At 42.7% G+C, this 13,770-nt stretch overlaps 1 protein-coding gene across 3 annotated transcripts in view; it reads left to right on the top strand.

The window, feature by feature from the left end:
- Positions 1-563: 563 nt before the first annotated feature.
- Positions 564-13,770, top strand: part of TMEM98 (transmembrane protein 98) — a 28,986-nt gene continuing 15,779 nt past the window's right edge. The window contains exons 1-4 of one of the 3 annotated variants that reach the window (XM_020963336.2): positions 564-626; positions 6,212-6,267; positions 9,973-10,167; positions 13,247-13,378. In XM_020963336.2, the coding sequence (XP_020818995.1) occupies positions 10,037-10,167; positions 13,247-13,378 (263 nt within the window). In that variant the 5' untranslated portion in view covers positions 564-626; positions 6,212-6,267; positions 9,973-10,036. Of the gene's footprint in view, positions 627-4,576; positions 4,712-6,211; positions 6,268-9,972; positions 10,168-13,246; positions 13,379-13,770 lie in introns of those variants that run through there. The other 2 variants (XM_020963335.2, XM_020963337.2) reach the window with 2 other exon arrangements.

Consider the following 13,770-nt stretch of genomic DNA (forward strand, 5'->3'; position numbering starts at 1 on the left):
TAGCTTCAGTTTCCTCATCTGTAAAATGAAGATAATAAATAAGAAATATAATACAGATAAGTTAATATGTGGTTTTCTAAGTAAATATGCAGCCTGAAAGGATCACTATATATAGGTTAATGGCCCCTCATTTCCATATGAGTTTGATACCATTGCCTTGGCCTATACCTTGCAACTTAAATTATTGAGAGGGATCCCAAATGTTCTCTTGGGATAAGGACTACAATCTTGCCCTTGGATATCTGCTTTGGTTAGAACCAGGGAGCTGGCAGACTCCTGTATAGATGTGGTTCTGATGTCTCACTGGGTTTTTGTCTGCTTGGGTCTGGGGTAATGGCTCCAGGGCACTTGGATTGAACCCGACTCCTCCAGGACTCATATTGCAGGCTTAAAGATGAGAATCTTGGAGGTACTCCAGACCAGAAGCTGGCCCAGCTTGGTGAGAATCCCTGAGGTTTCTTCTCAAATTCTACCAAGCACTTTAAAGTCTGGACTTGGCTTTGAGACCAGGAAATGAAGTATCCGTTTGCACAGAAGCTCTTTGCAGGAAGTTAAGTTACCTGGACTGCACGGGCTAAATACCTGCTATCTAGCGCTGCTGTTTACAATGGCCCTTTAAGAGACCAGTGAGTCCTGTTTCAAAGTTCAAATATGGGGTGGCTAAATGGGCTATGGAGTGTTAGTCTGGGAAATATCAACACTGGGGTGGGGCAGGGTGAGAGAACCGACTCCTGGGACAATGGAGTTATGTAGGAGAGTTCTTCTAGCTTCATGGAGAGTCCTGGGCCTTCCTCAGCCCTCTCTGCTTCATTGTGATGGATTTGAACTTGGGGAACAGGGTCTTGGCTGACACGTTAGGGGTTAGAGATCTATGAGGATCAAGGTGTATGTGCCCTCCTCCCCCCTCATTTGGTCCTGCCCAGGGCATTGATGGGAAAGTCTTGAGGAGCCAGCTTGTGGGCGGTGGTGGCGGGAGTGAAATGGATCCTATGGGTTGGGCTGTAAGCTGAAAGCCAAAGGATTTTTCTTTCTTTTGATCATGGAAATGTTTCTAGTATCCAGGATCAGATAACATTTTGTAGCTTTGTGAAGTGGATAGAGAAGCTGGCATTGAGTCAGACTAACCCAGGTCTAAATTCTAACTCAGACTTTTATGGTGCTGCCTCAGAGACTCTGGACAAGTCCCTTAAACTGTCTGAGTTCTCAGTTCCCTTATTGATAAAATAAGGATAATAATAGCCCTTATACAGCAGCAAGTTTTTGATAAGAATCAAGTGAAATTATGCACATAATGCGCTTTACAAGTTTTAAAACTCTTTATTGTTATTTTAGTAATATTGTTCTCTCTCCTCTTCTTAGAACCTCCTAAGCTAAAGATTCTTAACCTGGGGTACACAGGTGCCCAAGGGATCTGTAGTTCTCCTCCCCGGGAGTGGGGTGGGTCTGTGAACTTGGATAGGAAATAATTTCATCTTTATTTTCACTAATAATTGGTTTCCTTTGTCATCCTGTGCATTTCATTTTATGCCTTTAAAAACATTTTTCTGAGAATGGAACCATTGGTGGTCACTGGGCTGCCAAAGATGACACCCAAAAGATTAAGAGTCCCTGCACCAAGTTCCTAAGTTAAAACAAGAGAGATTTCTGTCGGTTTTAAAGACTTTGCCCAGAAGGTTGAGGAACGTGGGGGATCCACTATAATAACAGGTAGCACTTGGGTAGTACTTTAAGGGTTGCAAAGGGCTCCACACTCTTTCTCTCATTAGAACCCCGAAAAAACCCTGTGATGTCATGAGACCACAGATCTAGAGCTGGAAAGAACATCAGAATCACATTTTAGAGAGGAGGAAACTGACACTCAGAGAGATTAAATTAGTTGTTAAATAAGTGACATAAGTAGTTTTTTTTTTGGGGGGGAGGGATATGTAGCCTATAATCTCAACAGCACATGACATAGGTGTCAAACATGAAGCCTGTGGACCGAATGTGGCCCACAACACTTCTAAATGTAGCTAAAACCAGATTAAAATGTACTTGAGGAAAAGCTAACAAAATAAATGAAAATAGAATAAAACAGATATTACATTTGAAAATTTTTGTAGTTGTTTAGTCATTTCCATATGACTCTTTGTGACCACTTTTGGGGTTTTCTTGGCAAAGATACTGGAGTAGCTTTTGCCATTTTCTCCTCTAGCTCATTTTACAGGTGAGGAAACTGAGGCAAACAGGTTTAGGTGACTTGCCCAGGGTCACACAACTAGTAAGTGTCTGAGGCAGGATTTGAATTCAGGTCTTCCTGACTCCAAGCCCAGTGCTCCATCCACTGCAGCACCTCAGTATATAGCCTGTAGGGATCCTTCTGTATGGCTTAGTGGCTCCTTTTTCTATTTGAGTTTGACTCCACTGGTATATACAACTTATTGTAAAAACTCCCCCCTCCCCAATGCAGATCAGCCTTTCTGCTGTTGATGATTTCCAATTTATCTTGTATGTAGCTTGTTTGTACAGAGTCATTTGCTTTTCTCTTCTATTAGATTGTAAGCTCCTTGAGGGCTGAGATTGTCTTTTGCTTCTTTTTTGTACCTCCAGCACTTATCACAGTGCCTGGCACATAGTAGGCACTTAATAGATGTTGATAGACTGCCTTTATTGACCAACTAACCGATTTAATCTCAGGGCAGGCTTAGGGATACTGAGAGTCTGAGTGAATAGCCAATGGTTGTATAGCTACACAGGACCGTAGATTTAGAGCTGCAAGTGACCTTCGAGGCCATTGAGTCCAACTCCTTCATATTACAGGTGAGAAAACTGAGGCCTGGGAGTTTAAATACCTTCTCTATGGTTACACAGAATATAAGATGGGATTTGAACCCAGGTCTTAACTCTAGAGCTGATTCTATTCATTACGCCTTGCTGCTTCTGGAGTCAGTAATATAGGTTATTTTAACTTTTTAGGTAAGTCTCAGAGAGGTTAAGTGCCTCCCATAGTCACTTTGTTAATAAGTGTCAGAGGTTGGATTTGAACCCATGTCTTCCTGACTCTAAGTCCAGTGGTTTCCACTATGCTATAGTGCCTCTCAACAAGTCTCCAGGGGAGAGAGGGCTACAGCCCTCTCTCTCCTGGCCCCAGATTCTACCTCCACTGTCTTGAAGGGAAAGGTTGGATTAGGAGAATATTTAACATTCTTTTTTGATCTCACGTTCTGAGCCTGCCAGGGAGTGATCTGAGCTCCAGAATGAGACACTTTCCCCAGAGTAGGGTACTCTTCCCACAGTTATCATAGAATGTCCAGTGGCTCAGGCCACTGTTTTCTTGCTTCCCATCCTCACAAAAACATATAGAATAGGCTCCCTCTGGGATCTGGAATGTAGGATCATCGGCCATAGAGAGTGTCAAGTGAAAAGCCAACCCCCTCATTCTAGAGATGAGGAAACTGAGGTACAAAAAGATTAAGGACTTCTCCAGGGTCATACAACTAGCAAGTGTCTGAGGCAGGATTTGAACTCAGGTCTTCTTGACTCCCAAGTCTTCAGTGCTCCATCCACTGAACCACTCTCATTGTCCCCTGGGGAACAGTACCATGCCCCGTGGTCCAGCTGCCTTTAGCTATCTCAAGATGACTTGTTGGAGACTCTACTCAGAGAAAATGAAACCTCTGCAACCCTCTCTCCAGAAATCAAGCTTTCTCCAGCGCTGACCCAGGCTCGTTCCTTCTCCTTACAGCCTTCTTTCCAGATCTTGTCTTTGTTCCCTGTTTTCTATTCCTTACCTTTTACCACCACAGTTTTCGCAGCAATTAGAGTGTTTGCTGGTAGATGTCCCTGAACATACCCCTTCAGGGTGTGATTTGAATCTAGGAGCTCTGTTTTAATTTTAGTTCATTTCCCCTTCTTTTGTCTCAAACATGGCTCCCACCTTCCCAGTGTCCTCGTCCTAATTCTTCACAGACCTTCAGAGAGTCATCAGGGTAGTCAGTTCAGCCCTCATCCTTTCCCTCTCCAGGCTAAAGAACCCAATTCCTTTAATCTTTACTCAGAAGACCAACTTTCTTTGCTACTCTTCCCAGGTCATTCAGGACAGGGCTCTGAATTAGCAGACTCCCATCCTTGTTCATTTCCTCATTAGTTCTTCCTGACCATCCAGCTCAAAAATGTAATTTGTCCCTTTGTATTCCCAGTACCTATCCATACTTGGGCAAATCTTGAGATGAGATGATGGCAGGGGTCTCTGGTAACAGGGGGCATGGCAGAGATGTTGCCAATCCTCTGCACAGGCCATAGTGGATAGGGTGCTGGACTTAGGATCAGAAGGGCCTGAGTTCATACCATATCTCAGACATTAGCTATGTGTCCCTGGGCAAGTCCTTCTTTGTGCCTTAGTTTCCTCATCTGTAAAATGAGGGGGTTGGAAGTGATGGCTTCCAAGATCCTTCCAACTCTAAATCTATGATCCTGTGGAGTCTTTACTAACCCCCTTTATGGGCCTCCAACCTCATCCCCAGGAGCTTTGCTTTAGTCTTGGGAATTTATCATGATTCCTTCTGTCAACCAAGCTTACTTCCCAGCATGCCCTGCTCTCTTGGGGAGCTGCAGCGGGGAGCAAAGCTCACAGCCGACTTTTCTAATCAGTCTGGCGTCAGTTTGGAGCCTGTTCACTTTTACTCTCTACACACAAGAGCCAGGAATGTGTCCGGGAGCCTGCAGGACTGGGGTAAGGCTCACCTCTTCTGTGTCTGCCCCAGCCCCTGGCTGGAGAGGGCCACCTCAACTTTCCGTCCCTCACCATGGACTTTGATGAAAGGGACTTGTTCAGGGAACTTTGCAGAGGCGAGCACCTTTTGTGTGAGGCTCTGGCTGGGGCTGCTGGTAGTGAAGACTGGGGAGGGCTCCTCCTCCAGCTTCCTTGGGGGGGAGGGGAAGGTTGGCCGGTTGGCTGGATTGCTCCCGACCGTTCCATGCCAGGCACCATGCGAATAACTCACATTCCGATCCCACAGCGGCTCTTAAAGAACCAATCTGGGAAAGAAAGTTCTGTGTTAAGCTAGAAACTTCCCTGGGGAGGCCAGAAAATGGGTGAGGGTTTCTGGGTAGAGGCCTCTTGGCTGTGATTTAATTTGGGTGCTAGATATTCCAGGCTGTGGTGTCTAAAGAGATCTGGGCACTCTAGGGCTACCCACTTCTCCCATTCTTCCTGAGGCCCTCTGAGTCTTATGTGTGCCCTGGAAAGAAAGACGCCCAGGGATGTTTTATTTTTGCTTAAAAAAATAAATTCCAAAGGAAGGGAAGAGAGAATGAGAGAGAGAGTGAGAGAGTGAGAGAGTGAGAAAGAGAGAGAGAGAGAGAGAGAGAGAGAGAGAGAGAGAGAGAGAGAGAGAGTGAGAGAGAGAGAGAGAAAGAGAGAGAGAGAGAGAGACACAGAGAGAGAGAGAGAGAGAGAGAGAGAGAGAGAGAGAGAGAGAGAGAGAGAGAGAGAGAGAGAGAGAGAGAGAGAGAGAGAGAGAGAGAGACTGCAATGGCCATTTGGTCTGCTCTTCCTCTTCTACTCTTCTATGCCATGGAGAACCCTCCTCCCCCAGCCAGGATGAGGCTCTTTGAGATTGTGGGCTATTACTCACTTCTCTGGGTGTTAGAGATTGACAGATTAAGCTGAAGTGTGGGGGTGGGGTGGGAATTGGCAGCATCTGGCCCACCCAGACTAGAGCACAAAATGTTGAGTGCAGCTATGGAAGGGTCACTTTCAGTGACTCACAGGAGCTAGAAAGGCCTTTAAATCAGAAAGCATAGGGGAGAGAGCATTTGGACCCAACTGGAACCAGAAAGACATGAGTTTGAAATTGACCTCATGCATTTACTAGCTATGTGACCCTAAGCAAATCATGTAACCAGTTCGTGCCTTCATTTCCTGGCCTGTAAAATGGGGATAACACCTACCTCACAACATTGTTGTGAGGTTCAGATGAGATAACATCAATGAAATGCTTTGTAAACCTTTAAGTGTTATATTAATGTTAGCTATTATTAGTAGAAACTCTTTGGTTTATAGAGGAGCAAACAGACCCAGCCAGGGGAGTGGCTTGCACAGAGAAACTAACTAAGAATGAAAATGCACTAGGGAAGGATGAAATTTTATTCCCCTCAAGACCAGGAGATTGAGCTTGAATTCCTGGCTTGAAGCAATATCTGTTCCCCCCTTTCTCTTGTGTCTTCTCAGCATCTGGTTTTGTGCTTTGGTTTTGCTCATGGACAAATGCATGGAGAAACACTTTGGTAAGTTTTGACTTTTTCTCCTACTTTCAGGTTATCAAGCAGGATCAGCAAATGACCAGCCACTTAGGGCTATCTGAGGCTTCTCACCAGTATGGATTTCACCTCCTTTCTCTCCTTTTCTTTCCTTCTACCTTCTTATGCCTTCTCACATTTTCTTCCCTTTTTCTGCTTTCCTTGTGGATCCTGTAATCATCAAGAATTATAGAAGTATAGAATGTTAGAGCTGGAAGGACCCATAGAATATACGTCAGAATTAGAAGAGATCTCAGAACACAGGATGTTAAAACTGCACGAATTCTTACAACATAGAATGTTAAAAATGAAAGAGACCATAGAACGCAGAATGTTAGAACTGGAAGAAGTGAACAGACATTTATTAAGCACTTACCATGTGCCACATACAAATATGATCTCATTTGATCCTTACAACAACTGGGAAGGTAGGTGATATTATTCTTCCCATTTTATAGTTCGGGACTCAGGTAGACAGAGATTAAGTGGCTTGGCAAGAGTCAAAGAGCTAGTAAGTGTCTGAGGTTGGATTTGAACTTGGGTGTTCCTGACTTCGGGCTCATGGATCTATCCACTGAACCATCTAGCTAGCTGCTGGAGAACATAGGATGTTAATAATGGAAGAGATCACAGAAGACAGAATGTGGGAAGAGACCTTAGACCAGAGGATGTCAGACCTGGAAGCAATGTTAGATCAGAGAGGACAGAGCTGGAAGAGACCTTGAAACAGAGAACATCAGAGCCTGAAGGGATATTAGAACATAGAGTCTTAGAGCTACAAAGTACATTAGAACATGGAATGGCAAAGATAGAAAAGATCTTAGAACATGTAATGTCAGAGATGGAAGGTGTCTTAGGTTGCAGGGTGTGAGTACTTCATCCTAATCAGAACATGCCTGGAATATTATTCACTGTTCAACGTCCAAGTTCTAGACACTCCATTTTTAGGAAGGACATCAATATCCTGGAGGGTGGTGACCAGAAAGATAAGTGTCCCCAAGACCATGCCATACAAGGATCAGTCAAAGGAGTCAGTGATGTTTTCGGTTTGATTTTTTTCCTGCCATGTGCGCTAATTGTTTAATATGTATTGTTTTTGTTCAGTCATTTTTCAATTTTGTCAGACTTTTCATGACCCCATTTGAGGTTTTCTGGGCAGACATACTGGAGTGGTTTATAATTTCCTTCTCTAGCTCATTTGACAGATGAGGAAACTAAGGCAGACAGGGTGAAGTGATTTGCCCAGGGTCACACAGATAGTGTCTGGGGTCAGATTTGAACTCAGGAGCATTAGTCTTTCCTGGCATTCTTTCCACTGCACTACCTAGCTGCCCTTGGTATGTATTAGTCTTATATAATTCTGCTCCTACAGATCCTCTGCAGAAATGGCCTAAAAGCCTACCTTTGGGCCTTTTCAAAATATTCCTTGGGTACCAGTGGAGCACAGGAGAGGGCCCTCTGGGAAACCTTATGTTTGTAAAGGCTCATCGATCACTTGAAAGGACAGACCTTACAGGCCATCTAGTCCTACTCTGCAGATGAGAAAACCAAGGCCCAGGAAGATTGTGACTTGTCTAAGATCACACAGGTAGTAAGAACCAGAGGGGATTTGAACCCAGGTGCTCTGATTCCAGAGTTAGTATTTTTTATACTGTACCAGGCTTAGTCTGCCTTATGTTATAAGCCTTGCAAGCCTGACCAAATTCTTTGATTTTCTGATTCACACTCATACTTCTAAGACTGGAAGGAACCTCAGAGCTTATCTAGTTCAATCTTTTCATTTTGCAAATAGGGAAACTGAGGCCCAGTGGTGAAGTGACTTGTCTAGGCAAATAGAGTAACCAACAAGTAAAATTGTGAACCCAAGCCCTGACTCCAACTCCAACGACTTCCACGATGCCACCATCAAAACCAGATATTTTTACCACTTTGAGTGATTTTTAAGTCTTTCCCCACCCCAGACTATAGAAGGAGGTTAGATCTGAGGAGCAGGGTACCTCAGTGGAAACTGACCATATGCAGTTGTCAATTTCAGCTCTTGGAGTTGTCGATTTCAGCTCTTGGTAAACAGGCATCCTTTCCCATGTGTTCATTTAGAAGTGAAAACAGTGTTACTACAAATAAAGTTTCCATTAGAAGCTTGACAGGTCAACCTAGTTCAAAGGGCGGAAGAACACTTGTTAGTGAAGAAATAAGCCAGAATTTGACCCTGACCTATAGTAAACACCCCACTTTACTAGGCTCTGGTTTTTTTTTTTTAAGAGATCCTTAGGTTGATAAAACTGAATCCAGACCTGAAGGGGGTGGGGTGGCAATGTGTGAGCTCCATGATGCTAAGTTCCAGGAAGCTTGAATTAGCCATCACATTCTTTTCTGGAGCCCAGAAACACTGTAACTTTTTTAAAAAAAGTTTTTAAACCTTATTTTATGAGTTTTGTTTTTATATCCCTTCTATTTAAGAATGTAGCTTTTCTCTACTTTCTCCCTAACCCTTCCTGCCATACCTTGTAACATATTAAAAAAGAAAAAAGTAAAAAAAAGCATTTCAGCAAAACTAACCCAAGCTGTTGACTGTCTCTGATAGTGTATAGAACAGTACACATCCAATGTCTCCTAATTCTGTAATGAAGGGATGGAAGTACAGTTTTTTCAACCTTTCTTCCAGGACCAAGCTCAGCAGTTGTAATTATACAATGCTAAGTTTCAGGGTTTTTTGTTGTTTTGGTTCATGTTATTTTAGTAATTATATATTTATTTCCCTGGTTATGCATTCTTGACTCTGTAGAAGTTCATATAACTCTCCTCACGCTTCTCTGAAGTTTTCATTTCCATTGCTCCTTATGATGCCATAGCACTCCAGAGAAAGAACTGATAAATAGAAGTCCGTATAGCATAATTTTACATATAAATACCTATTTGTGTCTAATGGTAGCTATCTCTAGGGTGGTGGGGGGGGAGGGAAGGAAAAAAAGAAATTTACATGATAACTTTATTGTATATTTAAAAGGAATAGCAAGTTGTACATAGTAGATTTGCAGTTTCATGTGCAATCTTTTTATTTATTATTATACCATGCTATGGAAATGATTGTTTTATTCCATGAATTATTTTTTTAAAGTTTTAAAAAATAGGTACAGCCCGGTAGCACAGTGGATAGAGCACTGGCCCTGGAGTCAGGAGGACCTGAGTTCAAATCCAGTCTCAGACAAGACACTTGATACTAGCTGTGTGACCCTAGGCAAGTCACTTAACCCCAATTGCCTCACCAAAAAAAAAATAATCGTTACTAGCATTTACATATTTATTAAAGTTGCAAAGTATTTTATATTAATTATCTCATTTAATCCTCATAACAACCCTGGGAGGTAGGAACTATTATTATCTCCATTTTGTAGATGAGAGAACCAAGGCACAGGAGAGGTTAAATGACTTGTCCAGAATCACACAGCTAGTAAGTATGTTTGGCTTGATTTGAACTCAGGTCTTCCTAGCTCCAGTCTCAGTACCACAAATCTGTCTCCTATATGAACATTTCCTTAGCCATTTCTTTTTATTTTATTTCTTTAATTTTAATTTTTGTTTTTATTTATTTTTTTCCTTAGCCATTTCATAGTCAATGGGCATATACTTTGTATGATACTAGTTTTTTACTCTCCCTTGGTTTTAATGTTTGCTCTCTGACTTTGATTGCAGAGATCTAACATGTTTTAGGGGAATCCTGGGATGTAACCGGGTCTAGGACGTGCAACTTACAATCATGGAAACCGTTGTGATCGTCGCCATTGGTGTGCTGGCCACAATTTTTTTGGCCTCATTTGTGGCATTGGTTGTGGTTTGCAGACAACGCTACTGTCGGCCCCGAGACCTGCTCCAGCACCATGACTCCAAGTGAGTGCCCTGAAGGGAGGGGAGAAGGATCAGAGATGCAGAGCAGGAAGAGACCTCAGAAGCCAGCCAGTTCAGCCCTGTCGTTTTATAGAGGAGGAAACTGAGTCTCAGACATTCAGTGAACGGCTCAAGGTCACACAAATTAGGATACCTCTTGGCTCCTGGAAGAAGAAATACACACTTAAGAAACATCATGTTGGGTCTATCCTGCCCAGAGTTGTATGGTCGAGTGTTATGAAAGTGGGTTTTCTGGGTTATGATTCATGATGACAATCTATACTGATTAAGGATATACCCTGAGAATCAGAAGACCTGGGTTCAAATCACACCTCTGATACTTTACTACCTGTGTGACTCTAGGCAAGTCATACAACCTCCTTGAGCCTCAGTTTCCTTATCTGTAAATTAGACTAGATGGCCTCTGAGGGGTTTTTTTTGGCTCTTTATCTATGATCTTGTTCCCTCTCTGGGCCTCAGTTTCTTCATCTGTAAAATGAAGGGGTTGAATTAGGTGGTTTCTGAGGTTCCTTTCAGTTTCAGATCTAGGATCTTATGTTCTTTCTTTCTTTCTTTTTTTCTTTAGCAATCCAAGATTTTCATACATGACCAAAAACCCAAGTGAACCCAGCTCTTGTCCAAACCCATAGGGAAGGGAAGGTGTCAGTGGGATGGGGATGAGGGAAGGGCGGCAAGCAAAGTCCTCAGAGATACTGGACCCTGTTGAAACAAAAAACACTATGGCAGAAACTTCCGTTAGACAAAGAAGATGTTGGAACCTGGGCTAATGGATCACTTGAAGCAAGTGCTGTCCAGTGCTGCAAATTCCCAGTGTCCTGCTTTATACAAACAAAGGGCTCATGAAAAAAAACATATTTAAACTAACTTACACGATCAACCCAGTGATGCTTTATCTTCATTTCTGAAGATTTCCCAGTCACAGTGGCTCCTACTCTCTCAGTTCTAAGTTTGATTCACAGGACCAATGGATTGTTACAATTTACCAGTGCTGGAGTGGATTGTTACAATTTCTTCTTTTTTTTTTCTTTTTGGTGAGACAATCAGAGCTAAGTGACTTGCCCAGGGTCACACAGCTAATTAAGTGTCAAGTGTCTGAGGCCAGATTTTAACCCAAGCCCTCCTGACTCCAAGGCTGGAGTTCTATCCACTGCACCACCTAGCTGCCCAGATTGTTACAGTTTCAGTGTGAGAATTTACACCTTGGAAATCAGCAAAGGTGATTACATAAATCAGGACTTGATTTATTGTTTTTTGGTTCTTTAGACTTAAGAAAGTGATGGAGAAAATGTTAATAATGCACATTAAATTTTACAATATGTCATGTATACTTTTTTTTCCTGGAGAGCCAGTTGTTAAACATTTATCAGCATACACCTGTCAATCCCCTTTCTTCCAGCCTCTTGTACTATTGGTTCTTAATTTATAATTCAATCACATCTTCACAATGCCATTTGGGGTTTTCTTGGCAAGGATTTGGTTTGTCATTTCCTTCTCCAACTCATTTTACAGATGAGGAAACTGAGGCAAACATAGCTAGTAAGTGTCTGAGGCCAGATTTGAACTCAGGAAGATGAGACTTCTTGACTCCAAGCCCAGTGCTCTATGCACTATGGTGCCACCTCCTAATTCATAAACAAATATTTAAATGTACTAGCAGGAGTGGCCTTCTAGGTCCTTGGGTGGGGCCTTTTGACTGAGTCCAAGTTTTACAGAACAAATCCTTTGTTGTTGTTGTTGTTGTTTTTTGGTGAGGAAATTGGGGTTAAGTGACTTGCCCAGGGTCACACAGCTAGTGTCAAGTATCTGAGGTCACATTTGAACTCAGGTCCTCCTGACACCAAGGCCAGAACTTTATCCACTGTGCCATCTAGCTGCCCCAACAAATCCTTTTATTAAGGGGATTTGTTCTGTGAAGTTTGGACTCAAAGGGCAAGACCTAGAGGACCACATGTGGCCTCAAGGACGTAGGTTCCTTACCCCTGTAGGGGAACCCTACTATTTAAGAAATGCTTATTAGGAACAGCTAGGTGGTGCAGTGGACAGAGCACCGGCCCTGAAGTCAGGAGGACCTGAGTTCAAATGCGGCCTCAGACCAAACACTTGACAATTGACACTTTCTAGCTGTGTGACCCTGGGCAGTCACTTAACCCCAATTGCCAGAAAGAAAGAAAGAAAGAAAGAAAGAAAGAAAGAAAGAAAGAAAGAAAGAAAGAAAGAAAGAAAGAAAGAAAGAAAGAAATGCTTATCACAGGATCTCAGATCTGAAGCTAGAAAGGATTACAGAAGCCATCTAGTTTTACAGATGAGGAAACTGAATTAACTTGCCTATAGTTAAACAGGTAGTAAGTGTCAGAGGCAGAATTTGAACCCAGATCCTCTGAGTCCATAGGCACGGAATCTTTCTGTCAAACCAATACTCACTAATTTGTATGTTTAAATCAGATTTCTCTTCTATATTAAGGATAACATGCCTGTTTTACTGAAAGAATGTGGACTGACTCTTGGGCTTCCTTGTAATGAGACTCATTCCACATAGTGATTCCTAACGGGATGTATATTTCTAGGGTTGAGATAGATGGAGAGGGACTGGGACAAAATGGTGGGGTAAGTATTTACGATGACAATTTTGAGGGCAGGGTTAGATGAATGTGAAAGTAGTTTTAGGGAATTCAAGGAGAGGCCAGGAGGAATGGGGAAGGGCAGGAGTTGGGTAGCAGAACATTATGGACCATGAGCCATTTGATGGTGGTGCACAATCCTATCTGATTTGTCTTGGGAATGGTGAATTCTTTTGGACTGACTGTGGGTGTATGGATCTCAGGTTGTTTCTTTGTTTTTTTTTTTTTTAAATCTCTGGCCTCCTCCAATCATTGCCCAGCAGGAGAGTTCCATCCAAAGTGTGAAGCCTGCCCTGATGTCTTACACTCAGTGGGATAACCAGATCTAGGACTGAGGCCTTCTTCTTCTGTCCTCCTCACCTGTTTCCTTCGAATTGTTTCCTCTCTTGGAGGTGGTCAATATGAACCCCCCTAAGCCATTTAACTTTGCTCTTTCCTTGTAGACCAATCGTGGACCTAATTGGTGCTATGGAGACCCAATCAGAACCTTCTGAGTTGGAACTGGATGACGTTGTCATTACCAACCCCCACATCGAGGCCATTCTAGAGAATGAAGATTGGATTGAGGATGCTTCGTAAGGCAGCTTTTCCCATTAGGTTCTCCAAAGGTTAACCTCCTTGCCCTCTGGGGTGGGCTCCTGTAACTCTGGGCTTCTGCTTCCTCATTTGTAAAATGAGGGGATTGGATTAGATGTTTTCAAAGATAATGCCCAACTCCAAATCCTATAAACTTTTCATCCACCAGGAAGCTCTACTTTTTGACTAGCACCCCATCACTTTATTATAGAACTTGGAATCAGGGGACCTGGGTTCTAATCCAGGCTTTAGTAAGTTCTAGTCATGTGTTCCCGGGCAAGGCACTTAAACTAATTGAGCCTCATTTTCCTTTTTTATATCCTTTTTTATATATTATGCATGTACTATGATAGAGTTGTATGGAAAACACTTCATAAACCTTAAAATGCTG

This window comes from Phascolarctos cinereus, unplaced genomic scaffold, assembly GCF_003287225.1.
Source record: "Phascolarctos cinereus isolate Bilbo 61053 unplaced genomic scaffold, phaCin_HiC Scaffold_5;HRSCAF=322, whole genome shotgun sequence".
Taxonomy (NCBI): Eukaryota; Metazoa; Chordata; class Mammalia; order Diprotodontia; family Phascolarctidae; genus Phascolarctos; species Phascolarctos cinereus.